The sequence below is a fragment of the Pyrus communis genome, chromosome 13 (assembly GCF_963583255.1).
Source record: "Pyrus communis chromosome 13, drPyrComm1.1, whole genome shotgun sequence".
NCBI lineage: Eukaryota > Viridiplantae > Streptophyta > Magnoliopsida > Rosales > Rosaceae > Pyrus > Pyrus communis.
In genome coordinates this window covers 18,713,577-18,741,082 of record NC_084815.1, presented here as the reverse complement: position 1 = coordinate 18,741,082, position 27,506 = coordinate 18,713,577, and the positions used below count along the sequence as shown (strand labels likewise).

The following is a 27,506-nucleotide window of genomic DNA, read 5'->3' as shown; positions in this document are numbered from 1 at the left end:
GTGGTGGTGTTACTTGGTTTGCCAGATCTTCATGGATGAAGCCACTAGTTACATCATGATTATAGTTTTCTATTAAGTAGAATCATCATTTCTAGGTGTAGCGCCTCTTTTGAGCTTTTATTTGTGAAAGAGGAAAATTTCCTCTGTAACTTGTTAGAAATAGTCTAGTTGTGATCGTGACTGTATTGTATATAACACTTGTGGCTTTTACTTGTTCGTTCACACCCCATTTTGTTATTTCATTGTGTGTTGAGTTGGTGGTCCCATTTTTTACTGGTACCATGTGGTATGCTATGTTGAGGTTGGGGTTCTTGGGTTGTTTCGTTATGTGTCAAAAATTCGTGAGTGAAGGTGAGATGAGTGAGTGTGAAATGGTTGGCCATTCATGTCTAGTCTTGGTTTCAACACCCCTAGGCATTTGAACTCAGATTTCTGTCTTTAAGTATATGCATTCTTCAGATGCTTACTTAAAACCAACTTAGTAAAAAGGATTTAATATTAACAGTTGATCTCATTTTCTTTTAAGCTGACACGTCCCGATCCCGATGTCTGAAGGATAGCAGGATGGCCACGTGTTGGCCGAAACCCGAGGATGATGAAAGTTATTTAATGAATGTATATGCCGAGAACATGTGAAACATGCATGTAAATTTTGCGCAACTCGTAGGCCAATAAGTATGATCACCCGTAGGCAGAACAGTAACCACTAAATAAGCACAAAACATTGAATATAATATTTCCAACATACGTACATATATCTCAAAACATCTTCATAGTATATAGTCATCCATCATTTATACTACAAAGAAAATAAATTCGATAAAGTATGGTAATCCAAAATATTCTCAGTAAAGCATGATAATCATAAAGTGTGATTCTAATTTACTCATAAAACGTAACCATTAAATCATGCTTTTCATGCATTTTAAAAGAGGTACACTCACAGATACTCCATCATCGAAGAGCTGTATGAAAAAGGAAGGACGGAATCGTCGCTAATAATTGCACCTAAGCACATAAATGGTCCAATTAATAAAACTTTATTCAAACGATTGAATTTCAAAAAACGGACGTCATAAATGGATTCATAACGTCAAAAAACATAGAGGGGGACCTCGGGTACCGCCACGAGCCGTCTCAAGCGCCCTCACGCGCCGTCGTGGATCGCCAAAAAAGTCGTTGGCACCGCCTTGTGCTCCACAAGCCGGCATCGGCAGCCCATCATGCTCGGCCTGGGATCTGACTAGGTTGGGTCGGATCCAGGTCTGGGCTTGGGTTTGGTTCCTAGGCTTAGGCCTAAGGTATTGGGCTGGTAACCCGGCCCAAAGGGAAATGGGTTCTAGGTTTAACCCTGGGTTGGTATAACCGGGCTTAGGCTTGAAAGCCCGGCTCAAGGGTTTTTGGGTTGGGTTTACAAATGACTAGGTTTGGGTTTAGGGTTTAGTGGGTTGGGCTTGGGCTAATAAATGGGTTGGGGTTGGTAACCTGGCTCAAAACTCTAGGCTAGGGAACCTCGGGCTTCCGGGTTGGGTCAGTCGACCCATTCTTCGTCAGGAACGAAGGCCGGAACCTCCCGATCTCCAATCAACTCCATCTCACCATTTTACCCTCTGATCTACCTACGAAATTGAACATAGAAACAGGGAAGAGTTTCGTACCTGCGATACATAGTGAAGTGGCAGGAGTCGGCCGGATTCTGGGCTCGAACACCACGGGCTTGCTGGACCTGGATTCTCGGTTTCTCTATGCTTCACAGAGACGAGGGAGAGGGAGAGAAGATCCACCACGGTGATGGTGGTGTTGTCGTGTTTCCTCGGGTGTGTGGGTGGGTGTGTCGCCGGGAAGGGGAGAAGAGGGAGAGAGGGAGAGGTCTGTGAGAGTGAGAGAGATCCGAGAGAGTGACTCAGGGAGAAGAGAGAGAAGGGAGAGAGAGATAAGGAACTGCCACGTGGCAAGCAGAGAGAGGAGAACTTTAGGGAATCCAAAAAGGGGAATCCGGATATAGTAGAAAGTAAGAGAAAAAATGTAATTTTTATAGTTCCCTTAAGAAGAGATTTTTGCATATTTGGGATGGGGTTTTACATAAACAGTTTGATTCGTATTTGATTTAAAGAGGAAACAGATCTTTTGAACATTTCGTCTATTGACTTCCTAAGTTTCATGTTTCTTGTTATCAAACGTACTAGAAAGGTCGATATATAAAACATAAATACAATAAAGGCCATCAAGTGTTTAGAAACTTTCCCTATACTGACAATCTCAATATTGGCTTGTTGAGAAGTGACCTAGAACAAGACAATGATTGGTACTCTTGTGTTCGCATGGGGTAAGCTTTTGTTTCTGCCTTTTGATCTTGTTAGGAAATAGAAAGGAATTAGAAATATGCAAATAAAAAAGGAACATATTGTATTGAATAAGTTTACAACTAAATGAATCCAATGCCCTTGCTTTAAAAATATTGTGCTATTGTTGAGACCCCTGATGATTCTATTGATGGGGTTTCAGTTACATATTCTCACATAAAGCAATATACTTAGGACTAGGACAACATGAAGTTTTGCATCTTTGTATATTTCTCTGAGTTTACTTTCTTTTGATATTGCCTTGTATCATGCTTGCTTCTTTTGTCTAAGCTTAATTATGATGTCTAGTGGAAGAGTAAAGTTTTCTTGGAATGTGCTTTCACTTTCTATGTATGTAACAAGGACTTTTGTTGGTTTACATGGAAATGACTCATTAGCATTCCTTTTTCTTTCTTTTTTTTTAACAGGCAATTGGTTTGTCATTGAAACGAAATTAACCGGGTAGCACATATCAATAAAAGCATTCCAATCTAAGATCTAGATTCATCAATCAACAAAACCTAACAACATTAGCATTCCTGAATTCTGTGAGACGGGAGTTGTTGTTGTGCTAAACTTGGAGAATCTTGAATGCCATGCACTCAGTTTCGAGACTCAATTCAGTTCATAACAACAAGACTTCCGAAGACATCCTTTAACAACATTTTTGTATGAAGTATTTATTTCTTATTGTAACATTTGCTTGTAGAATATCTTATATATGTTCACACATGGCTTTTGGTGCAATATTTATTGTATTTATTTTCAAGTAGGCCTTCAAGTTTCAAACATTGGATGTAAAATTTATCAATTGATACAATTTTTCACGGTGTGGTATTCAACATTATTTAGGCATTATATTTTCTTTAGTTAAAATAAAAAGATCTATTTTTCACTTATTTATGTTATGCTACTTCTTAATCTGACACTGCACCAAACGTTTTACTAAGTTAGTTCCTAAAGCTAGTTCAATTCGAGACAGTCCAGTACAACAAACGCACACTAAGGATTGAATACCCGACTACCGGTAATCCGGAGTATCCAAACCTTTTTGCAATAAGGGATGTTGCTTTCAACACTATTTACAATAAGTAATCAAAAATAATATTTAATAAACAATACATTGTTGCTATTGTCTAGGCAAATGCCCATCGACGCATAACATCGCTTTATTTTATTGTCATGAAACAATTAAATTAAAACAACGATCAAAATTAAACATGAGTTATAAGAGATCGAAAAAAAAAATGTATAATTATTATTTTCCAATTATGTTGTTGCAACTTGCACATTGAGAAATTGAAAGCCGAGTACAAATACTTTTAAAATACAACTCTTTCTTTTCCCTCCGGGCAGGGCAAAACTCAGAGGCCAACCGTCCAATACAAAAAGTTAACTAACAGTGACAGGTCGGCTAAATTGACACACGTCGGATTGGGGTTGCAGATATTGTTCTTATCCCAACGCCCAATGAGTCCGACCGACATCCAGTGCTGCTTATACTTTTTCCCTCCTGGTCGCCGAATCCTAGCCAATCCAATCCGGAAGGAAAGGAACCCTCAATACTTAAATGTTTATCCATCTGCTTTCTCTCTGCAACACAAACACCTCCAATCCCTCCCCCTCTAATCCCCCATGGAATTCCCCTGCGTTATTAGCATGTCCAAATTGCGCAAAAGCCTTGAAAAACTTCTAATCTTTACACACTGCTTAAAGATCGTACTGATAGTAGCACTTAGCCATCTGGGACTGCTTAAACCTGCAGTACAGATGAATGAGCCAACTGCCGACTCCATGGAGCACCACCAGCATCCGAATCCGAACAATTCGATACTGGCGGTCGATCCTCAGTGCCCGTCGATAGTCTCGGTCCCGATCCACGTTCTAACGGAATACATCAAGAGGCGGCTTCCGGTGGTAGAGTTTGGTCAAGTTTTCGAAAAATACACAAAGCTTGGAGATCAAGATACAGCTTGTAGTATATGCTTGGAGTGCATAGAGAGGAGCCATGAGGTGAGGGAGCAGTGCAACTGTGACCATGTGTTTCACAGGAAGTGTCTGGATGGTTGGGGTCAATCAGGGGCAGGTGACCTGCCCTTTGTGCCGAGTAATGTTGTTTCCCAGCAAGAGCGAAACAGCAAGCTGCGGCGGAGGAAATTTAGGGTCGACGGAGAGGGATGACGCTTACTTCGAAAGGTTAGAATTCATTGTGAGATGAGTAATTTTTCTTTGAACACTTCAATTACTTGATGTGTACATATTTCTCATGAAACACTTGAGAAACTGGAATTATACAACAAAATGTGCACATTTTATTAGCAAATTTTTTTTTTTCCTTTGACCATTTCTTACAAAATTACTAGTGTTTTTTCTTTTGCTAAGTGGTAATTACCAATTTGATTAAATACGTGAAGAGATTCAATTACATTCTCATAAGCAAAGACAAAACTAATGAAGGCTCACTGAAAGCATATACCCCCACTCAAGTAATTAGTATGTTAAATTACAGACTATAATTATATAATACACATACATTATATTTGATGAAAATATATGTACCAAGTATCTAACATATTTTCATATTACATATACTCTATATCAAATATTATATAAGTAAAAATGCTCTTATTCTATCATTCAAATCAAAAAACCTCTTGCATAATTATATATTAATATTTTTCTTATCACTTTACCACTTTCTATTACTACATTAAAATTTTTGCAACATTATAATTGTAATACATTATCATTTAAAATCATCCCTATTTTCATATTAATTATAAATTATACTATAATAAAATTTTCTTAATTAATTTTTAGATTGCCCCTACTAAAAAAAAATTTCTACCTCCATCCCTACTCATAAACCTCAAATCTTTACGAATTGGCAAATACTTTGTCAGAAACCTCTCTCAGACATAACAACAAACACCTTGCCTGCAATAAAAATTAGGTTCGCTTCAAAACGAGTCAAACACTCAGAAAGTGTAACAGAACAAATTGTGCACAATAATTCTTTGAACTAATACATCTTCATTGATGGAATTAAAAGCAGCACAAGTCTGATCGGAATTACATATTCAAAGGGAACTCAGAAAATCAAAAAGCCCCAAACTTTGAACGAGGGATTTGATTCTACATATCTTGATTTAACCTCCGAAACCGTAGAGGGTTCGACCCTGCCTCTTGAGAGCATAGACCACATCCATGGCAGTCACCGTCTTCCTCCTGGCATGCTCAGTGTATGTTACAGCGTCACGAATCACGTTCTCCAAGAAGATCTTGAGAACCCCTCTGGTTTCTTCATAGATAAGGCCGCTTATGCGCTTGACTCCTCCTCTGCGAGCGAGTCTTCGGATGGCGGGCTTGGTGATCCCCTGGATGTTGTCCCTCAATACCTTCCTGTGTCTCTTGGCTCCGCCCTTTCCCAGCCCCTTTCCTCCCTTTCCTCGCCCTGTCATTTTCCCGAAATTTTTAAATTTTCTGACCTCCCAAACTGATTTGTTTTGAAAATTGAAGTGTATGTGGCGAATGAAAAATTGAGAAGGAGGGGGGGATTTTATACTGGGGAGCGGAATCGAGCGGTCTTTTGAATTTTTGCGTTGCCGCCTCAGCTGAGATTCGTGCGCGGATTTTTTTCGTTTGGTTTCAATTCGCACCGTTGGATTGAAACTTATCGACGGCTGACCTGGTCGATCCGCGTGAATGATATTTGCTTTGATGTAACCGTTGATTATGTGTCATCGGACGGCTGAGAAAAGTTATTGAAAGAGAAGTTGGATCGTGCAAATACGGTTTTACCGCTGCCGCAGTTTTTACCTTTATCTTTGGAAAAATTACATTTTGCATCCTGAAGTTTGGAATCAATCTTAATCTCATACAATATCTTTAAAATATTTTAATTTTATACGTTTACTTTTATTTTTTTTCAATTTTACACATCCGTTAAAAAATTTGTTAAGTTAACCGTTAAGTAATAACGTGGCAAATATAAAATCTACATTTGTGCTGATATGGCTACCAAGTTTGTACTAAGAAAATAAAAAAATAATAAAACAAGGATTAGTTAATAAAAAATAAAAACCCAGTTGTGATGCGAGTTGTGAGATCTTTGGTTGTGGTGGTGGTAATTGAAAGCGTAGTTAGCAGACGTATAGGAGGTCTAGGAGGGTGAACTGAACAGTATTGGTTTACTGGGGACGAAGAAAGCCAAAATCCTTCACCCCAGATCCTCTTTTTTATTTTTTAAAGTTTTTTAATTATTAAAAATTTTGAGTTTTTTTATTAATTAATCTTTTTTTTTTTTTTTTACTTGGTGCAAAGTAGTCAGCCACGTCAACATCCTATATTTGTCGTGTTATCACTTAACGGTTAACTTAATAGATTTTTTAGTGGATGTATGAAATTGAAAAAAAAATAGAAGTAAATGTTTTGAAGATGTTGTATGAGGCTACAATTGACCCCAAACTTAATAATTTACCCTTTATCTTTTCATTTTAATAGGACGCCAGTTTACCTATGGGATTTTTGCTTCTAATTTTTTTTTTTTTAAAAGAAATAGATGAATTGAATCTTCCTTATCCCTTAAGGCCCGTTTGTTACACCCTAGATGGGACTATAATCCCATGCTTGATGCGGCAAAGAATTAAGTTAAATGAGACCATCTTGGATTCGTTTGGACTCTACCGTTCAATAAGTGCTTTAAAAGCATGTCCACTCCCATCCCTAAATAGGAAGAGGCACCATATAAGAGCAACGTCACCGTTGCAACTTGCAAAGCCCCCTTCCCCCAGGCTATTCACTATTTAATCCACCCAGTAAACAATAACTGACCTTAATGAACAATAACTGTCTTTTGAATCTCCACCCCTACACTGAATAGCCTTGGCAATAGACAATAAAATATTAATATTTTTTTTTTTGTAATTAATATTATATTATTTACTTTGTATAAATTAATATTATATTATTAATTTATCTCCGGATCCTCCTCCTTCTTCCTTCTTCTCTGCAGATTTCCTTCTTCCTTCTTATCTGCAGATTTGGTTTTGCTTCTTCTTCAATTATGCATCTTCTTCTTCACTTCCTTCTTCCTTCTTTGTTTGTTTATTGGAAAACTTCTTCTTCAATTATGCATCTTCTGCATCTTCTCTGACAACCATCTTCGAGGAAGTCACGATGTCGGCTTCAGGAAAGCACAACGCCGACTCCACGAAAGCCCACGATGCCGACTTGGCCTTTAAAGAAGACGGATCCGGAGGCTCTAGTGGGTTTGGATCCAGAGAGGATCCTCTCCGCAGCTTCCAAGGATGACGGAGGTCAAGTAGTTGTAAGGTTGAGGCCCATATATGTAGAGAAGATAATGGATGACGTCGCCTTGATGTCAACCTTTTGTCACGATGCCTTTGGGCTCTCGGACTGGCAACTCATGCCGGGCCTCTCCCTCGGGCCTGCTAAGGCTCCATCGCCAGCACACGTTAAACCATCTCCCTCGGGCTATCTGATCGTGTTCCAAAGCCAGTCCACCGGGTAATAGCCCACGGTGGAACTGCTCTAATATCAGTACGAAACAAATATAGGAACAAAAAAAGTTTCCAATGTATCAGAAAATGAATCCTTAACATATAGAGACTCATCGATACTTAGTGTATATACCTACATATAGAGACATATACTTGGTGTATATGCCCACCAAAGTTAAGTGCTGTTGTGCAACAAAAATTCAGAAATAGATCATCTCCGGATCCTTATGTGGGAATCTTAGGGATTTCTACATCTTAGTCGTTCATTGTATACCGTGCGGTCAATTTTCGTCAGGTACTATTTATGTTTAATTTTAAATAATAAAAGTTAAATAATTTCTGACCGCACGATACATGATGAACAACCAAAATGTAAGAATTTCTAGGATCCTCACATAATGGATCGGGAGAGAATCCATTTCCCAAAAATTCTACTTGCCATGAACAGGTGCTATTGGACTCACCAGACAACCGCGTCAGCAGCTGGAGGCGTGGGTCCCAATTTACAACTGGGTTTTTTTTCTCAACATTTCAATGGTCCACTATTTTGTCTTTCAAATTTTTTTGTCATTGAAGATCACGGTGCGTTTGTTGCATCGGATTATCTCGGACTAGACTAGCTTTAGGGACTAAGTTGAACTAGCTTAGACTAGACTAAGCTGGACTGACTTAGTGAAGCGTTTGATGCAGTGTCGGACTAAACAACAGGCTAACAACAAATTCTAATATTATATTTTTTTCATTCATATTTTATTAATATTTTATATCATTTAATACATATTTAGTAATATTTTATTACTTCCACTATCTATTTCTTTTTTCATTGTGGAAACCTCCCATCTCCATTCCTAATTTTTTTTCCTCTGATCTTCATTTTTCTTCCTAATTTTGCTCCGACCATCTCCCTCTCTTCGTCCTTTTCTTTTCCTATCCACTCTTTTCTCCCTCAAAACAGCGTCATTCATCACCCCCCCTTTTGTTCTCTCTCTTTTTTTCCCTTGCCTTTTCTTTGTTGTTGTGATTCCTCTAAATTATTTGTGGCACCACAGATTCTGATTTCCCAACTTCAAATCCCACGGAAAATTGAAATCATGCAGAGGCTCCTCTTTGTAGCCCCATGGATTTCACACCCACTCTGTTTCTCGCCCCTCCTCTGATTTTCTCAGAAAATCTCTTCAATTTCTGGGAAAAATGAAGAATTTTTCTATTGAGTTTGTTGTTGTTATCGAATTATTTTTTCTTTCTTTTCAAATTTTGGTGGTTAGATGTTGAGAATTAGGCGGTGGGTGTGGTGGGTTTCAGATCTGGGTATAGGTGGCCAGAGTTGCAGAGAAGCAGATGACTTGCAGTGTGCAGACTTCGTACGCATAAGGGTTTCAGGTCTGGTGGTGTGATTTCGAAGTGAGGACAGAAAGCTAGCAACGCTAGCAGTAGCAGAGAGAGGTCTTAGCAGTCCCATGGTTATTAGGGGGTCTCACTAAGACCTCTTAGAGAAGGGTTTTGTCCATGCGAGTCCCCTTTAGTCTCAGTAATGTTAATCTCAACACGAAACAAACAGGGTATTGGACTAACAATTAGTCCAGTATAGTCCAGTCCCACTTAGTGAGGGCAAACAAACGCCAACTATATACATAATCAATTTGCAAGGACATTGCAATTTGGTTAGTTTCTTAAAACTTAATCAACAAAGAGTTAATTAGTAACATTACAATGATATTGCTAGTTACTAATTGAACGCATAAAAACTGATTTGCAAATTATTTAATTTTCTACTCTCCGTTTATTCAACAATCGTTTATTGAACATGAAGGACACTTTTAAAACCATAACAAGCGTTTATTAGACATTAACACCACTAAACATACATTAGATAGTTTGCATAAATAAATAAATAAAAAATGACAATGCATTTTGTTCAAATTTCATAATTTTGACTATCCAATCTAGTGATATTTTATTCATAAATTTGGAAACTCAATCCATTTGGACATACGCTTGAACTTTAATCCAAGCCAATATCAATTTGCATTAATTCCGTCGGATATCAATTATTCAAGTACAAAATTACCAAAACACAAACCATAGAGTATAAAGCTAATGGCTTCTGAGAAATCGGAGCAATCCTATATCTCAAAATTTATCATTCAGTCACACTGTTTGCCAGATTTCTCATAAAAGATAGAAGCAGACCTTCCCGTCATTATACTCATACGCTTCACAAAAGATATGATCTGCTCAATTGTCATCAGTATAGGATGGTAGGATTTGTGTTCTCACAGATATAGGACTTGTCACAGCATGCACCCCATCATTCCATGTCAGGCTTCCGAAAAAGTATGCTGTGTTCACTCGGTGGGTGGTGGAAACCTCAACTGTGAAGGAGATTTTCTTAACCGTAGAGTTGAACACCAATGTCTCTGGCCTGACGACTACATTGATGCCTGGTGGAGGCTCGATTTGGGCTTTATACGTTGAGCTGACAGGACCAACATTCGTTACGGTTCGAGTGAGTGTGATAGGATTTCTTAGGTTTGGAATGGTGATGGAAGGCAGGTTCACATCAAGAATTGAAGGCTTTGGAACAGGACATGACGTGGCATGTTCAACAAGTAGAGTAACCGTTGAGGTGTCGTAGCCAAACGCACAAAGGTGGTTTATGTAGTCATTGGTGCCCATATCGTATATGAGACCAGGGTGAGCTGCCTTGTTCGGGTTCACTAATCCTCCTCCATAGTCAAATGGATCAGCAAGCTTCAGCCCTGCCCCTTCAGCAAAGATTGGCTCTCCAAATGGATCAGTCTTCCATGCTACAAAAGAAGAAAAAAGTTTTGTTATTATTAGTGTGCTGACATAATCACGAAACCATCCAATTTCGCTACATTACAGACACTTGCTATTCACTTGTACTCTAACTATTATGGTTTTAGATCAACCTGTTGTGACTAGTGCTGATTTCATTGCAGCAGGGGACCAATCAGGGTGCAATGATTTTAGAAGTGCCACAATGCCTGCAATGTGGGGAGCTGCCATTGATGTCCCCCACATCAATTCAAATCCTCCATCCCCTGCGGGACTGGCTGCTAATATATTCACACCAGGCGCGGCTATATCTGGCTGCAATCAACAAAAAGCTATATTCAGCTGAATCTAAAGACGCATTGCTTAACAGGACTAATGTTGTACCAAATTCTACCTTCAAAATTGTTGGAGCGATGGCATTGGGTCCTCTAGAAGAGAAGGGAGCAACTTTAGTCGATACAGGCTTTCCCGTCAGTGTCTTAGAAGGGCTCAATTTTACAATAGGAGATCTGTGTACCACAAAGAACAGCCTTGTCACATTTTTTTTACAAAGAGAATAATGATTCTTAAATAATTATAGTGGTGGAAAAATGAAGATACCTTGTGGAACGAATGTAGGACATTATCTCAGTGCCAAGTTCGTAGTCAACTCCAATGAAGGGGAAGTCATCACTGCTAAGACTACTAGGATTCCTTGCAATAATCAACCCGACTCCGCCGGCCCTTGCAACAGCACATGCAGCAACATATTCTTGCCAGATCTCCGTTGTGAAGTAAATGGCTACATTTCCATCCACAAGTGTGTTGTTGTTGACTCTAAAGGAATCGCAGGCACTGCGAGTATTTTGTGTCATGGTTTTGGTTCCCAAAACTGAAAGAAATTTACTTACAATGGGGATGGCACTATGGCGGTATCCAAGCCAACCATGCATTGCTGTGAATTTTAACTTTCCAACATTGCAGTATATGATTAACTTGAGATACTGCCATAGTGGTTTTAGGTAGGTTTTTCTCTTCAACATCACCAGCAAACAAGATAACAAACAAACTGAAAAAAAAGTGAGAATAAATACATTACCCATCTACTGTATGGAAGGGTTCTAAGCTTTCCAGATGCACCAAACCAGCAAAACCAACCTCTTTTCCTACAAACAAGGCTTGCCCCTGAAATATTTATAAAACAAATCAATGGAGTAAAAGTAAAAAATATTAATGCTTAATCAGAAAAAGGAAAGTCATATTAATGATCAATTTAGAGAAGTTAATTTGCAACGTATTTTGTATTAGTTACCAGTAGAGTTTTGTTATTTCCGAGCGTGATGGGCGTGGGGAAGGATCTGTCCATGGTGGTAGCTGCAACAGTTATGATCCAGGGTGCTACGTTCGACACTGTCTGAGGAGCAGGTCCAGCATTGCCTGCAGAACAAACAACAGTAATACCTTTGGCCACAGCATAGAATGAGCCTGTGGCAATCCCATTGTGCATACCAACCTCTTCAAACTTAAAATTAGGATCGTCACTGCCAATAGAGATCGACAAAACATCTACACCATCATGTATTGCTTCATCAAAAGCTTTAAGCAAATCAGCATCAGTGCAACTGGGTTCTGGCCCACTCCGTCTCCAACATGCCTTGTACACGGCCAAATGAGCCTGTGGTGCACCACCTCGGACAACTCCTAGGGCAAGCCCTTTGTAACTTGCATTGGCCACAAAGGAACCAGCAGCGGTTGTGGCAGTGTGTGTTCCGTGTCCGTATGCATCTCTCGCAGAGTAATAGTCCACGGCCAAAAATTCTGTTTTATTGAATGGTTGCTCATGAATGAATCCTTTTATGAACATCTTTGCTCCTATAAGTTTTCTGTTGCAGGCTGTTGTGGCATTGAAGTCGCCTTCTGAACGTGAAACACATCTGCCCTTCCAACGAGTAGGGATTGGCCCAACCCTGTCATCTTTTAGCATTTTCGACTCTGGCCATATTCCGGTGTCAATGATGCCAATGATAACCCCATCTCCCATGTTGGTCTCATGCATTAAATTGGTGGGGGAATGAGAAGAGAGGCCTAGGTAATCCCAACTCCTAGTAGTATGCGGTGTGTAAAAGCTATTTGGCCTGACATGAACAACTCCAGAGCACTCTATTAAGATTGAACAGCAGTAATAAAATCATTAGTTATGATCCGAAATTTTTGGGGCATACATAATTGTATGTTCAAAAGTACGCACCTGAAATCTTCTTGGCTTGCGATCCTGTAAGCTTGGCTGCGAAGCCAGAGAAGCCGTGTTTATAGCTATAGACCATTGATTCAATGGCGGCTTCTTTGCTGTGACATACGGATTAAACCACGCATATTTAGCAACCATTTTTAGATATTTTATCTGCGTGTATTCAATTGAAATTTTGTGAGATTCTAATAGATTTATAAATCCATAGAGTTTAATTGAGTTATAGAGATTTCATGCAAAATTTTGATTCAATTCCCTCAAAATCTCAAGAGAGAGGAAAGATTTGTGAATGTTTAAATTACACTACAAAATCTCTTCAATTCTCTTAAACTCCTCAACTTTTTTAAACTATTTCAAATAAATTGTTAATTAAATACATCTGAAATGTTATAAACTTATTTGAAGTCCTAATGAAATACAGCCAGATTTCTAAGAATTTTAATAAATTATCTTAAAATCCTGATTGAAGATGTTAAATTTCAGAAAATCACTTAAAATCCAAATTGAATACATCTAGATTCATTAAAAGAATTAAAAGCCCTCAAATTCTCAATTGAATAAACTAAATTAAGTCACATTCAGTCATGCAATTAAGTTTAAAAAGCAGCAAAACCATGAATTAAGTTAATTTATCTACAAATGTCTATCCTAGACTCATTCCTGAAATTAGATCCTATCATCTCCAGATCTTCTCATTGAGGATCCTGAAGATCAATTGATACCAACCGTTTATCAAAAATCGTGTAAGCATAACTTTTCTCTTTTTTATATTTTCAACCGTTTTGCATGAAAAATATTAAAAATATAAAACTATGACCACACAATTTTTTATGAAGATTTGTATTAATTGATCCCTGAAATCTTCAATGAGCAAGTCTGGAGAGGATCTCTCTTTCTTTATGGAGAAGATTGAAGTAGCGTGAGGTACTAATGTTATGCGTGTAAATTTACCTGCCAACAACTGATGCCAGCATATCATGATGTAAATCGGTTAAACGCTCAGGATCCTCATTGTGCTTCGCACCCAAATAAACTATGTGGAGCTACATAGGATAGACAGTAATTTACCGTTAGTAATCCACCTAAAAAAAAAAAAAACAAAAATTCTTCACTCCATTTTTTCTCCGCCTGCATACTTACTTTTATATATGGTTTTCAGATCGAATAAATTAAAAGAAAATTTAGAGATATAAATTAAAAAAGAAAAAGAAAAGAGTGCGGAAAGCTTTTGAAGCAGACTTACTTTACTCTTGCCATCAACTGGTGCAATCAGAGTGTTGTTGCCATTGAAAACTAACAAAAAACTCGCTGCCACAAATAGTAAGGCCTTGTCGATCTTACCATTCACCCGGAGGAAACCCATTCTCTCTCTCTCTCTCTGTCTCAAACAGATTTGCTGCAATAAATTGAATTGAATGCGGATAATGATACGAGAGGAATCGAGCGGCTCACGTGCAGACGTCGACACGTTTCAGACGCGACGCGGTGGAGAGATCCATGTGCGGAGCAAATACGGAAGTCTTTTCTTCCATTCTGTTTTTCTTTTTCTTGTGGAAAAATGTCGATGTTGTCAGATAATTTTGTTATCTCAGATAATAAATGCATTGCATGGAAGCATGACCACAACAAAATTATCTGACAACATCTATTATTTTCGACATTTTTCAGATAATTTTGTTAGATAATTTTGTTATCTCATATAATAGATGCATTGCATGGAAGCATGACCACAACAAAATTATTTGACAAAATCTATTATTTTCGACATTTTTCAGATAATTTTGTTATCTCAGATAATAGATGCATTGCATGGAAGCATGACCACAACAAAAAAAATAATAGATGTTGTCAGATAATTTAGGAGGCCAACATTTATGGGCCCCAAAATTTAGGAGGCCACCAAAAATATTTTATATTTAATATAATAATATAAAAAATAATAAAATAATATTATATAAAAATGTTAATCCAAATAAAAAAGTATATATAAAATTCCTGATGGGCCCAAAACCCACATCCTTTTGCGCTCATCCAAATCAAACTGACAATTCAGCCATTGTTAATCAAATTGAAAAATTGGTGAGGGTTTAAATTTGTTCAACATAGGTCGTCAGTCTAAAGTTATTATAATTTAGGTGCAAATTGAAAGACTTATAAACTTATAAATTTTAGAAAGTGTATATAGCTTCAATTTAGAAATTCAGGCGGACTCTCTTTCTTTTGTTTTACTGCATGTAAATTTAATATAATATGAATGCAAATTAAAACTTATTTTACTATGTAAATTCAGTTACTTTGATTGGTTGTAAATTATAAAAAAAAATATGAGTGTTAAGTTATGGTTACAATTTCTTCTAAAAAAACAATTAAAAGTAAAAATTATGGTTACCGCCCGCTGCGCAGCGCAAGCATTTTGCTAGTTATTCTCCATTAAAACTTAGTGGAAAATTCAGCCTTCTCTAAAATCGTGTTGTAAATTAGCGACTTGGCCCATGATTTGACGCGTGTTGGGCACCCTTAACACCAGGCTTGACAAATGGGTCGTGTCTGTCGTGTTCGTGTCGTTTTCGTGTAACACCTGTTATCTTAACGGGTCGTGTCATGTCACACCCGTTATCTTAACGGATCCTTAAGTGACCCGACCCATTATGACCCGTTAAGAAAAATGTATTTTTTTTCTTAAGTTTTCACATACCACACATTACCACATAAATATTACTTGAAAACATTAAAACACATTTGTCGTTTAAGTACTACATCTACACTTGAAAATAAGAGCTTAATAAACAAACATCCATACACTACTAGTCTATTACAAAATATTAAATGTGCAAGGATATGCAAAATGAAAGAGTTTTGGGTAAAGTACAAAAAACTACCTCAATTATTGGTGTCATGACACTTTCATACCTCATCTTTTAAAATTGACAATGTCATACCTCATCTTACGAATTTGTGTCAATTTCATACCTTCCGTTAGTTTGGCCGTTTATTTCTCAGTTAATGCTGATGTGTCTTGATCCGGGACCCATTTTTTATTAAAAAATTATTAAAAACTAAAAAATCATTTAATATTTTTTAAATATTAAAATAATAAAAAAAGTTATTAAAAAAAAAAAAAAAAAAACCAACATCAGTCGTCCCCTTCCCCCCTTCTCTCTCTTCTCCCCATCTTCATCTTCTTCCCCCATTCTGCAATTGCAACCCAGAAAAAAAGAAGAGAGAAAAAAAAAAAAAAAAAACCAATTTGTTTTCCCCGCTCCCCACCCCCCTTCTCCCCGCACCCACTCTCTGCACCCAACCTCCCCATCTTCACACCCACCCTTTGCACCCAACCTCGCAGCCATTACTTGTAACCCATAAAAAAAAAAAAAATCCAAATCCCGTTGAGGTGGAATGGGGAAACCTTCGCCGGGCCGATTTCGAAGGTTGAGAACCTGGGCACGAAGAAAATGGGGGGGGGGGGGGGGGGGAATCAGTGTGGAGGGAAGAGGGTGGGTGCGGGGGGAGGGACGGACGAATTGGAATTTTTTTTTTTTCTTCCTTCTCTCTTCTTCTTCTTGTTTTTCTTTTGCAGGGGTGGGTGGGTATTTTGGGGTTGGTGTTTGTTTTCCGCGGGTGGTGGGGGGGGGGGGGGGGGGGAGGGGGGGGCGCGACACGAGAGTTTCCCTTTTTTTTTTTTTTTTTTTTTCCTTTCCTTCTTCCTCTTCTTCCTCTTCTTCTTTCTTCTTCTTCTTCTTCTTCTTCCTCCTTCGGGTTGGGTTGGGGTTGGATTTTTTTTTTTTCTCTTCCTTCTCTCTTCTTCTGCTTGTTTTTCTTTTGCAAGGTGGGTATTTTGTGTTTTTTGTTGGGGGGGGGGGAGGGGAGGGAGGACGAGAGTTTCTCATTTTCCCATTTTTTTTTTTTCCTTCTTCTTCTTCTTTCTTCTTCTTCTTCTTCTTCTTCCTCCTACGGGTTGGGTTGGGGTTGGTTTTTTTTTTTTTTTTTCTTTTTCTTCCTCCTCCTTCTTTCTGGGTTGCAGGGGGTTGAGTTTGTGGTCTGGGGAGGGGGGATGAACTGGGTTTGGTTTGGGGTTTTTTTTTTTTTTTTCTTCTCTTCTTCCTCTTGTTCTTCCTTGTTCTTTCTTCCTCCTTCTTTCTGGGTTGCAGGAAAATGGGGGAAGAGAGAGAGAAGGGAGGGACGAAAAGGAGAGCTTTATTTTTTATTTTTTTATGTACTTTTTATTATTATTTTAATATTTAAATAATATTAAATGATTTTTTTTGTTTTTAATAATATTTTTTTAGTTTTTTAATAAAAAATGGGTCCCAGATCAAGCCACGTCAGCATTTAACTGAGAAATAAACGACCAAACTAACGGAAGGTATAACATTGACACAATTTCTAAAGATGAGGTATGACATTGTCAATTTTAAAAGATAAGGTATGAAAGTGTCGTGACACCAATAGTTGAGGTAGTTTTTTGTACTTTACCCAAGAGTTTTTGTTTTCAAGGTTGTGAAGCCTTTCTCAAAAGTTTAAACCTTGCCAATGGAACTCAAAGCTTGCATATTATTCCTTTTACAAAATCCTCAATTTTCATCGATCATCATGACATAAGATTTTATGGTATCCACTAGTGTAAATATTTTAAATTGAAGATCGAATTCATTCATTGTATTCATATAGGGTCAAGGAGTGTACCTGTAAAAAATCATCAAAATCGGAGTTAAAATAATTGTTAAATCGTGATTTTTTGTTGATAACCGTTAAAAAGTTTTGTTTCGTTACTTGATCTCTGAATGTTTGTTTTTTACGATTTTTGGCATATGAGATCTCGAAGTATATACAAACATGTTTGACAGCTGGATCGTTGAAACTAGTTTCGTAGAATGTGTATCACATCCAAACAATTGATTCACTAACATTTAAGAGTTTGTTTATACTTTTATTAAATATAACATAGGATTTTGTGGTATCCACTAGGGTAAATATTTTAAATTGAAGATCAAATTCATTCATTGTATTCATATAAGGTCAAGGAGTGTAGCTGTAAAAAATCATCAAAATTAGAGTTAAAATAACCGTTAAATCGTGATTTTTCGTTGATAACCGTCGAAAAGTTTTGTCCCATTACTTGATTTTTGAATGTTTGTTTTTTGCAATTTTTGGCGTATGCGATCTTGAAGTATATACAAACATGTATAACGGTTGGATTGTTGAAACTAGTTTCGTAGAATGTGTATCCCATCAAAACAATAGATTCACTAACACTTTAGAGTTTATTCATACTTTCATTAAATATAACATAAGATTTTGCGGTATCCATTAGTGTAAATATTTTAATTGAAGATCGAGTTCATTCATTGTATTCATATAGGGTCAAGGAGTGTAGCCGTAAAAAATCATCAAAATCGGAGTTAAAATAACCGCTAAATCGTGATTTTTCATTGATAACCGTCGAAAAATTTTGTCCCTTTACTTGATCTCTGAATGTTTGTTTTTTGTGATTTTTAGTGTATGCAATCTCGAAGCATATACAAACAATTTTGATGGTTGGATCGTTTAAATTAATTTCGTAGGATGCGTATCCCATCAAAACGATAGATTCACTAACACTTAAGAGTTTAGTCATACTTTTATTAAGTATAACATAAGATTTTGTAGTATCCACTAGTGTAAATATTTTAAATTGAATATCGAGTTCATTCATTGTATTCACATAGGCTCAAGGAGTGTGGTTGTAAAAAATCATCAAAATCGGAGTTAAAATAACCGTTAAATCATGATTTTTCAATGATAACCGTCGAAAAGTTTTCTCCCGTTACTTGATCTCTGAATGTTTGTTTTTTGCAATTTTTGGCGTATTCGATCTCGAAGTATATACAAACATGTTTGATGGTTAGATCATTGAAATTAATTTTGTAGAATGCATATCCCATCAAAACAATAGATTCACTAACACTTAGAATTTATTCATACTTTCATTAAGTATAACATAAGATTTTGTAGTATCCATTAGTGTAAATATTTTAAATTGAAGATCGAGTTCATTCATTGTATTCACATAGGGTCAAGGAGTGTACCTATAAAAAATCATCAAAATTGGAGTTAAAATAACCGTTAATTCGTGATTTTTCGTTGATAATCGTCGAAAAGTTTTCTCCCGTTACTTGATCTTAGAATGTTTGTTTTTTGCAATTTTTGGTGTATGCGATCTCGAAGTATATACAAACATGTTTGACGGTTGGATCGTTGAAATTAGTTTCGTAGAATGCGTATCCTATCAAAATAATAGATTCACTAACACTTAAGAGTTTATTCATACTTTCATTAAGTATAACATAAGATTTTGTGGTATCCACTAGTGTAAATATTTTAAATTGAAGATCGAGTTGATTCAATGTATTCGTATAGGGTCAAGGAGTGTAGCTATAAAAAAATCATCAAAATCGAAGTTAAAATAACTGTTAAATTATGATTTTTCATTGATAATCGTCGAAAAGTTTTGTCCCGTTACTTGATCTCTGAATGTTTGTTTTTTGCAATTTTTTGGCATATGAGATCTCGAAGTATATACAAACATGTTTGATAGTTGGATCGTTGAAACTAGTTTTGTAGAATGTGTATCCCATCAAAACAATTGATTCACTAACACTAAGAGTTTGTTTATACTTTCATTAAGTATAACATAAGATTTTGTGGTATCCACTAGTATAAATATGTTAAATTGAAGATCGAGTTCATTCATTGTATTCATATAGGGTCAAGGAGTGTAACTGTAAAAAATCATCAAAATCGAAGTTAAAATAACCGTTAAATCGTGATTTTTCTTTTTATAACCGTCGAAAAGTTTTGTCCCGTTACTTGATCTCAGAATGTTTGTTTTTTGCAATTTTTGGTGTATGCGATCTCGAAGTATATTCAAACATGTTTGACGGTTGGATCATTGAAACTAGTTTCGTAGAATGCATATTCCATCAAAACAATAGATTCACTAACACTTAAAAGTTTATTTATGCTTTCATTAAGTATAGCATAAGATTTTGTGGTATCCACTAGTGTAAATATTTTAAATTGAAGATCGAATTCAATCATTGTATTCATATAGGGTCAATGAGTGTACCTGTAAAAAATCATCAAAATCGGAGTTAAAATAGCCGTTAAATCGCGATTTTTTTTTATAACCCTCGAAAAGTTTTGTCCTGTTACTTGATCTCAGAATGTTTGTGTTTTTCAATTTTTGGCGTATGCGATCTCGAAGTATATACAAACATGTTTGACGGTTGGATCATTGAAACTAGTTTCGTAGAACGTGTATCCCACCAAGTTCAATGGTGTGTGTATATATATATTTATTAAGTAGATTTAAATCTATTTATTTTGTAGGTATAATTGACCGGTACACGGAGTAGTACATCACGTGTTATTATAAAAATAGTGGGATATGTGTGATAAAAAGTTAATAACTTAAAAAAATAAAAATTCTCACCACTTTTATTAAAACACATGATGTACTATTCGTGTTCCTGTTACAATGAAAAATTTCTCAAGAAAAAAAGGAGAGAGAGAGGTAAATGACGTACACGTGTCAGAAACACAGCTGTCGGATCTTATCCTAACAATAACAAGTGCACACTTGAGAGACTATGGTGGAAAAACCCACCCTACTAGTAGCAAGCAAAATTGAAAATACTACTAGATCCCATCTTTCCCTCTCTTTTTTGTTTTCTTTTCAGTTTTTCTTATAATTTTCATTTTTCCCTCCTTTTTTCTTCAAAGGATGGCATGATGCATATTAATTATTATAGTTTTTAGGGGTATAAAATTTAATATTTATATATATATAATTATTATAGTTAATATTTTGGGGATATAATTATTATAATTATTATAGTTAATTTAATATATATATATATATTTATTTATTATAGTTTTTAGGGGTATAAAATTGTTAAATTAATATATATAATTATTATAGTATTTTTGTAGGGTTATAAAATTATTAAATTAATATTCTGGTTATCGTGTATCCTGTTACTCATGTGTATACCCGAACCAACCTGTTATCTTAGCAGGTGCTTATCGGGTTACCCGATAACGACCCGATTCGTTATCGTGTCAACCCGAACACCTGTTAATTTCGTATCGTGTCGTGTTAGGTTATCGGATCGTGTTAGGAATTGCCAAGCCTACTTAACACCTGAGGCCGAGATTGCCTTCCAGCTGCTTTGCGCTCCCAATGAAGCTTTCGTCCCCGCTGCCCACAGCCTGGCCATCAACCAAGCTTCATCGTCCATCGTCATTCCGCTCGTCAGTCATCTTCGAATGGTTAAGCACATGGTTTTCCCGTTCGAATGGTTAAGCACATAGTATTCCCGCTGCCGACATGTAAAGGATAAGTATCCAAAAATTCCGATAATAATTTTCTTCTAACACCGTTTAATGTGGTCCTTACAGGATTGTTAAGCACATAGTTTTCAATTTCATAGCAGATGAAAGGCTCTTAATAAGAGCAAGGCAAGTTGGAAACGCGGCATAATTGGAAAATTGGGTTCCCACAATCACCCCACTTAATAGCAGATGAGTCTCATTTGACATTTCTTGGGATAAGAAGACTGGAATCCCGAGAGAATTCATAATTAGAAATGAGCAACATAGCGAGTTATACTTGAGTTCATAACTTGCTTTTGTGCGCATTTTTGGTTTGGCTCTTTTTAGTACAAAATCAAATGTTATTGGTAGAGTGTGCGGTCTAGATTTAATAACAATGTTTCATGCCCTTATTCAAGTAAAGCTCTGACCAAGTCATTTGGCTCCATGGGAAGCTAGTGACTCTGAACAGCATATCCATTAACATGGAGGATCGGATTTCGTTGTCCATCTGATCTTCAAACTTTCGTCAAATCATGTAATCTTTTGGGACCATATATTTGGATAGAACTCGATTCCACGAGCACGTAGATTAAAATTGTTTGCGAATTGGAATTATAACGAAAGATATATAAGCGAGCGAAGGCAAGGGTAAAATATTCATTTGGACTAATAAATGGTTAAACGGGTATCCGTTTATAACTGCGGGTAATACCCATAACCACCCATTTAAATTTTACTGGTAAACAGTTATACCCATAACCGTTTATTTGTTTAAACGATTACCTATAACCGTAACCGTGAATTTTAAATGGACAGGTAACTGCGGTTACTCATACCCATGGGTATTTTGCCCATCCCTAGCATTCTCTCCAGATCTTTTAATCGTGTCCGTCCATCGTACATCGTGCTGTCAGAAATTATTTAGAAATTATGTATTTAAAATTGAATACAAACAATATCTGACAAATTTATGCTTGCAGGCACACCATCTTTTGTCTCTCAAATCTCTGTGAAAATTTTTGGGGTTTGTTGATGCGAGTTTGAATGGATTTGCTTGGCTTTTAATTGTGAATGAGCCTTTTTGTGAGGATTCTCTTTTGATTCTCTTTGAGAGGATCCTAGAATTCTTTAATTGTACCTGTTTATAGTATATTATGTGGTAACAAATTATTTTAAAATTATTTTATTTAAAATTTAACTCAAATAGTACCTAACAAAAATTGATCGTACGATGTACGATGTACGATGAACAGATATGATTAAAGAATTTCCGAACTTCTCACAAAGAGGATCTAGAGGCACTACATCTTTTTTTCTCTCAGAACTCTCTCAAATCTCTCTCTGAAAATTTTTGAAGTTTGTTGATGTCAGTTTGATGGATTTGCTTCGGCTTTTTTTACAATGGTACAGTCTGTTCTCTCAACCCTCTCTCTCTCTCTCTCTCTCTCTCTCTCTCTCATGAAATATGTAAAATGTAATTTGTGTGCAGATAGATAGGTAAATTACTGTACGACTCATAAATCAATCAAAAAAAAAAAAAAGAGGGAGTAGAATTCTTTCTTCTTTTTTTTCCCTCCCCTTTCCTCCCTTCCTATTTGAACGATCACGATTAAGCCACGTCAACATCTTATATTAATTTTTTATAGTAAGAGAAAGACAAAATAAGAGAATGTGAGAGAAGAGGAGGGAATGAGATGGAAAGAGGAGGAGAGAGAATCCTAGTTTAAAAAAAAGACAGGTAAATTATTGTACTACTCCTGCTCCCACTGCTCCTTTTGCACTGCACGTTGGGTCTCTTTGGTCCTGACTCCTCAAATATCATGGATCAATTGTCAAGACAGCTAGTGTTTGTTAATTTGATCATGTGATTCTGCATTTCTCTTAGCGAATCATAGCAAATAAAGAATACAAAGCCTAAAAATTGAGTAAATCATTCATTTCTTATAGTTTAAATTCTTATAATCATATAAACAAACTCATAAAGTTTAAATTCGTATAATCAAGTAGCAAGTAAAATCACAAACTTGAATAAATCCGAGAAAAAGTGGAAATTTAATGTAAAAAGGATTGATCACTTGTTAAACTTGCATTTCAACTAACACAACAATGTCCAAGAAAAACTGGACGGGGTAGTCTCAAGCTCTTCTTGCTTCAAGGCCTCATGGCTTTCTTGCTGTCCATTTTCGCTTCTTTCATTTGAAGTTTTTAGTTTCTTATTTCTCAAAACCATATCATCACCTATTTCTTTAGTTTGCGGAATTTGTTGTGGCACTTCAATAAGTCCACTCGAAACCTTATTTGTTTTTTTAGACAATCTTTCCTTAAAAAAACCAGAAAATCATTTATCGTATAAGTACATGAAATGCTGTATAAAACGAAACCCCAATAAAGATTCTAAATGCATCAGCATGCATTAAAACTATTCCTAGTTGTAATTGTATTAATCTGGTATGAATCAATTCACCACAATATAATATTGGAAAGGAGAGACAATGCTCCTCAACAATTTCCTAACAAATTGTAGACGGTGTTGCAATTTAAAGTTTTCCAATAACGTTCTCTATTTTCGTAGGGTCATAGGATGCATCTTGCCGGAAATGAACTGAAATAGGTACATTGCCTTTCCTATGATTCACAACGAATGAGGTAGTGACGTACCTCATGTACAGCAGTCATGAATATATGGTATAACTCACTACCATAATGTGACCTTGGTAGAATGATGTTTATGTTAGACGAGGTCAGTATGCTGAGGAAAGCACCGCAACTTGAGGAGTTTGACTTGGATCAAACTCTTATCCTCTCAGCTGTTCCTAGTTTCTAGGACTTGTTTGTTTGATTGGTTTTCTGTGGTAATCTGAACATGTGGATGTAATCTTCTCTTTGGTTTTCTGTTTGTATTTTGTTTTTCAAACGCTCCTTGTATCTAGGGTTTTCAAACCCAAACTGTAATCATGAAAGTATTATAAATACATGCATCCCATAATTGATGGGGTATGCAATTATAGTGAAACACTGAGTGAGTAAGTTTTACAGTTTATTCCCTTATGCAGATTGAAATTCGTACTCTGAGCACTATTTAACTGTTATTGATCTTCACTGCAATGTTACTTTTTCAGTTCAAAATGGAGAACAAAGTATGAACTAATCAGCAGTATGTCATAATTCAGTCAAGTATAGTGTTCAACTATACAACTGAGAAATTTGAGAGTAATCAATATAGTGTTCAGTTAGAGGGTTAATGTCAACAACTGAGATTACACTATCAACCGCTGCAAAATTTTTAGTGATGGTATATTCTCAACTGTACACTACACTTATCACTTCTCAGTTGAGAGTACAGTGTTCAAATGACAAACTGCTGTAGGTGTGTGTATATATATGAATATGAAAAACTGACAAACTGCTGTAGGTATATATATGAGTGCAAAAAACTAATAAAAATGACAAGCTGCTGCAATTTGTAATAACATTTCTGGCACAACGTGAAAAAAGGTCTGCATAAGGCCTCTGTGTTTTCTATAAAATCACATCCAGTGCCCTTCGTCATAATCAAGATTCTAAAAAACGCTAGACGCTAGTCATGCGGCGGGCTGGGGCCTAGCGCCTAGGGAGCTAGGCCGACTAGACGGATATAAGTAAATCTGTTATATTTCGTGTAAAAGTGTCTACTTATACTTAAAATATATATAATTTCATCATAAATTACAAAATAGAATGACATATATATAATTGGAACATAATGAAAACATAGGGAACAAGAATATAATGTGTTTTTATTTAAGTGTGCAACAAGTCTTACAATTTATTGTAAAAAATAAAATGCAAAATGAAAGTTATATATTTTCTGTCTAAATGAATCGTGACCTAGGAGGATCTGGAAGGATTAGGCGAGTGTCTTGGTGGTCTAGGCAGATGCCTCAGTAGGTCTAGGCGACCTTTCTTAATTTTCAAACTCCTAGACATTAATTAGGACGAGAACTAGGCACCTAGCGTCTAAGAAGGGCCTAGACAACCCTAGGTGGAAATTTTTATAACATTTTGGTCATAATGCATATCAAAACCGTAGTGGAGCATAATTTAAATTTTGTTTGAATAAGTTGACCAGGGAAACGTTAGTTTTTAAATTACGATATAAAGAGAATGGAAAAACATCCACTGTAATAACCCAAACCGAACCTTTATGTCCCATCTGTGATGCGATTATCCTTGGCATTATGTTTCACCCGCATATACATGTGCGATGCCCTGGGAAGCCGCAAACTTAAGCATCAGACCAAAAATGAAAAAAATGAAAAGGCCACGGGCACCTCCAACTTTGCCACTTTTTTGTCGTTTGAAGAAAGGGGAAGGGCAATATGGTATACAACCAGCTATATAGATTAAGATTATAATTGAGGTTTAGATATATTGATTAATACCTGTCGTTTAACATGTTACGTTATGTCGAGAGATTATGAACTATAACTATTCGTGAAGTACTATCATATATGAATGCATGACATAAATATTCACATGTTAGCAAAATACAACATGTCAAACGTCGAGCAAAAAATTGTTTCTTTGTGTGATTTTAACGGTTGTTTTGTAATTTATTTATGAGTTTCAGTAGCAAAAGCATAAATTTGCATAAAATTTTCAAAATTTTAGTTTTTGTTCTTTACCATATATGTATGGACATGCATCTTAACTTAGCATATTAAAAACACAAAAAAGAACCACAAACTAGTGGCTCAGTGGTAAATGACGGATTACGAGGCTTCCTTAAAACTAAAAACTAGAGATCTCGGGTTCAAAATCCACTGTTGGTGTGGAAACCAGACTTGTGGTCAGGGGTAGGCTGAAATGCTTCTGTAAGTCTTCCCGGCCTCGGAAGGGATGGATAACCGTAGTTTGCCACCAGTTGTCCTCCTTTTAAAAGAAAAAAAAACACATAAAAAAGATAACTAAAGAAAGGGTTTTTTTTTTTTTTTTTTTTTTTTTTGTCAAAGGATAAATTTTATTAAATTCTAATAGAAATGTTTACATCTTCTGCAAAAATATTAAAAAGAAATTCAAGATCATAAGCATCCCACAGGAACGAACCACCACGCGAGGTAATATAGGAAGCCATTGCATGGACAGCAAGGTTGCCACTCCGCTGAACATACATAAACTTCACCTCCCTAATTTGCATCAATTGAACATTCCCCATTTATCATGTTGATAAGAGATAGAGCATCATACTCTATCTCTACCATCTCATAATGCATGTCCCTACACATTACCAAAGCTGCACGAATTGCAGCCACTTCTACCATAGCTGCATCATTGAAAAACTCACCTCTCACCCCACCAGCCATGTGCAAAAGTCCCGCAAAATCTCGCACCACCGACCCATAGCCACCTAACATTGATTTCCCATGCCATACCGCATCACAGTTAATTTTCAAAGTCCCAAAACTAGGACGTTTCCATCGAACTTGTTGCCCAGCGAAAACCGACGTTGAAGGTTTCCCGCAGTGCTCCTTCTCCCTTGTCTTTTTCGGCTAGGCATCTCTAAACTCTTGAATATGGCTTCGTGATAAAACGATCTCATCCTTTGGAGTTTTATACGTACCTTCAAAAGACAATGCCTTCCGACATTTCCATATTCTCCAAAGGCCAAAAACGACTTCATGTAGTAGCTCGTCTTTTACCGCTTCATCCTTAAACCATGCTTCAATCTTCTTCCAAGCTTCCAGAAAATCTACCCCTTTGACGACATCCACATCCATCTGTAAAGGGCAGCAATACCAAAAGATCCGGCTAAATTCACACCCAAAGAGCAGATGCTCCTCCGTTTCCTCAAATGAACCACACGAAACAGATGTCGTCTCCACTCGCATCCTCCTTCGGGCTAGATTCCTCCGTACTGCCAAAGTATTGTTGCAACACCTCCATATAAAAAACTTCAGTTTATTTGGCACTCTTAGCCTTCATACATCTTGCCAAACACGGTCAGACACCATACTCCTACTTCCCATCCTTGTACCCTTCCTACCCAATTCCCTATTCGCTTGAAGATCCATAGCCACTCCATAGCCACTTCTGACCGTGTACTTTCCATTCCTAGAATAATGCCAAATTAGTTTATCATGACAACCATCTAAACTAATTGGCAACCCAAATATAAGTTTTGCTTCCTCCTCTTCAAAATAGTTAAGTACCAACTCCTTTTTCCACGATCCCATAGAATGCTCAAATAACTCCCCTACCATCACTGGTATCTCCGCATGCCTA

The 27,506-nt window shown here is 36.6% G+C and overlaps 3 protein-coding genes across 4 annotated transcripts; 1 reads left to right on the top strand and 2 right to left on the bottom strand.

The window, feature by feature from the left end:
* Positions 1-4,112: 4,112 nt before the first annotated feature.
* LOC137712302 (brassinosteroid-responsive RING protein 1-like) lies at positions 4,113-4,523 on the top strand. Its single transcript, XM_068451404.1, has one exon. The coding sequence runs from the start codon at positions 4,113-4,115 to the stop codon at positions 4,521-4,523; it is 411 nt and encodes a 136-aa protein (XP_068307505.1).
* Positions 4,524-5,358: 835 nt separating this feature from the next.
* On the bottom strand, positions 5,359-5,857 carry LOC137713158 (histone H4-like). The gene has a single exon (XM_068452423.1). The coding sequence runs from the start codon at positions 5,801-5,803 to the stop codon at positions 5,492-5,494; it is 312 nt and encodes a 103-aa protein (XP_068308524.1). The 5' UTR covers positions 5,804-5,857; the 3' UTR covers positions 5,359-5,491.
* A 4,005-nt stretch (positions 5,858-9,862) lies between these two features.
* LOC137712860 (subtilisin-like protease SBT3.5) lies at positions 9,863-14,564 on the bottom strand. Of its 2 annotated transcripts, XM_068452035.1 has the most exons (9): positions 14,134-14,564; positions 13,842-13,933; positions 12,891-12,988; positions 11,955-12,802; positions 11,742-11,827; positions 11,264-11,497; positions 11,058-11,172; positions 10,798-10,978; positions 9,864-10,671 (listed from the first exon to the last, which is right to left on the bottom strand). In XM_068452035.1, the coding sequence occupies exons 1-9, from the start codon at positions 14,251-14,253 to the stop codon at positions 10,100-10,102; spliced, it is 2,346 nt and encodes a 781-aa protein (XP_068308136.1). In that variant the 5' UTR covers positions 14,254-14,564; the 3' UTR covers positions 9,864-10,099. The 2 variants fall into 2 exon arrangements, with proteins under 2 accessions (XP_068308137.1, XP_068308136.1); XM_068452036.1 differs by lacking the exons at positions 12,891-12,988; positions 13,842-13,933; positions 14,134-14,564 and having other exon boundaries at positions 9,863-10,671; positions 11,955-12,079; positions 12,156-12,293.
* Positions 14,565-27,506: the final 12,942 nt, after the last annotated feature.

What these genes read in the sequence shown, in the direction of transcription:
- LOC137712302 (XM_068451404.1), top strand. Translation starts at nt 4,113, where the DNA reads ATGAATGAGCCAACTGCCGACTCCATGGAGCACCACCAGCATCCGAAT.
- LOC137713158 (XM_068452423.1), bottom strand. Translation starts at nt 5,803, where the DNA reads ATGACAGGGCGAGGAAAGGGAGGAAAGGGGCTGGGAAAGGGCGGAGCC.
- LOC137712860 (XM_068452035.1), bottom strand. Translation starts at nt 14,253, where the DNA reads ATGGGTTTCCTCCGGGTGAATGGTAAGATCGACAAGGCCTTACTATTT. An exon ending in CTGGCATCAGTTGTTGGCAG is followed by an intron (nt 12,989 to 13,841) that starts GTAAATTTACAC and finishes CGTATGTCACAG; the next exon opens with CAAAGAAGCCGCCATTGAAT. An exon ending in TCGCTCCAACAATTTTGAAG is followed by an intron (nt 10,979 to 11,057) that starts GTAGAATTTGGT and finishes TGTTGATTGCAG; the next exon opens with CCAGATATAGCCGCGCCTGG.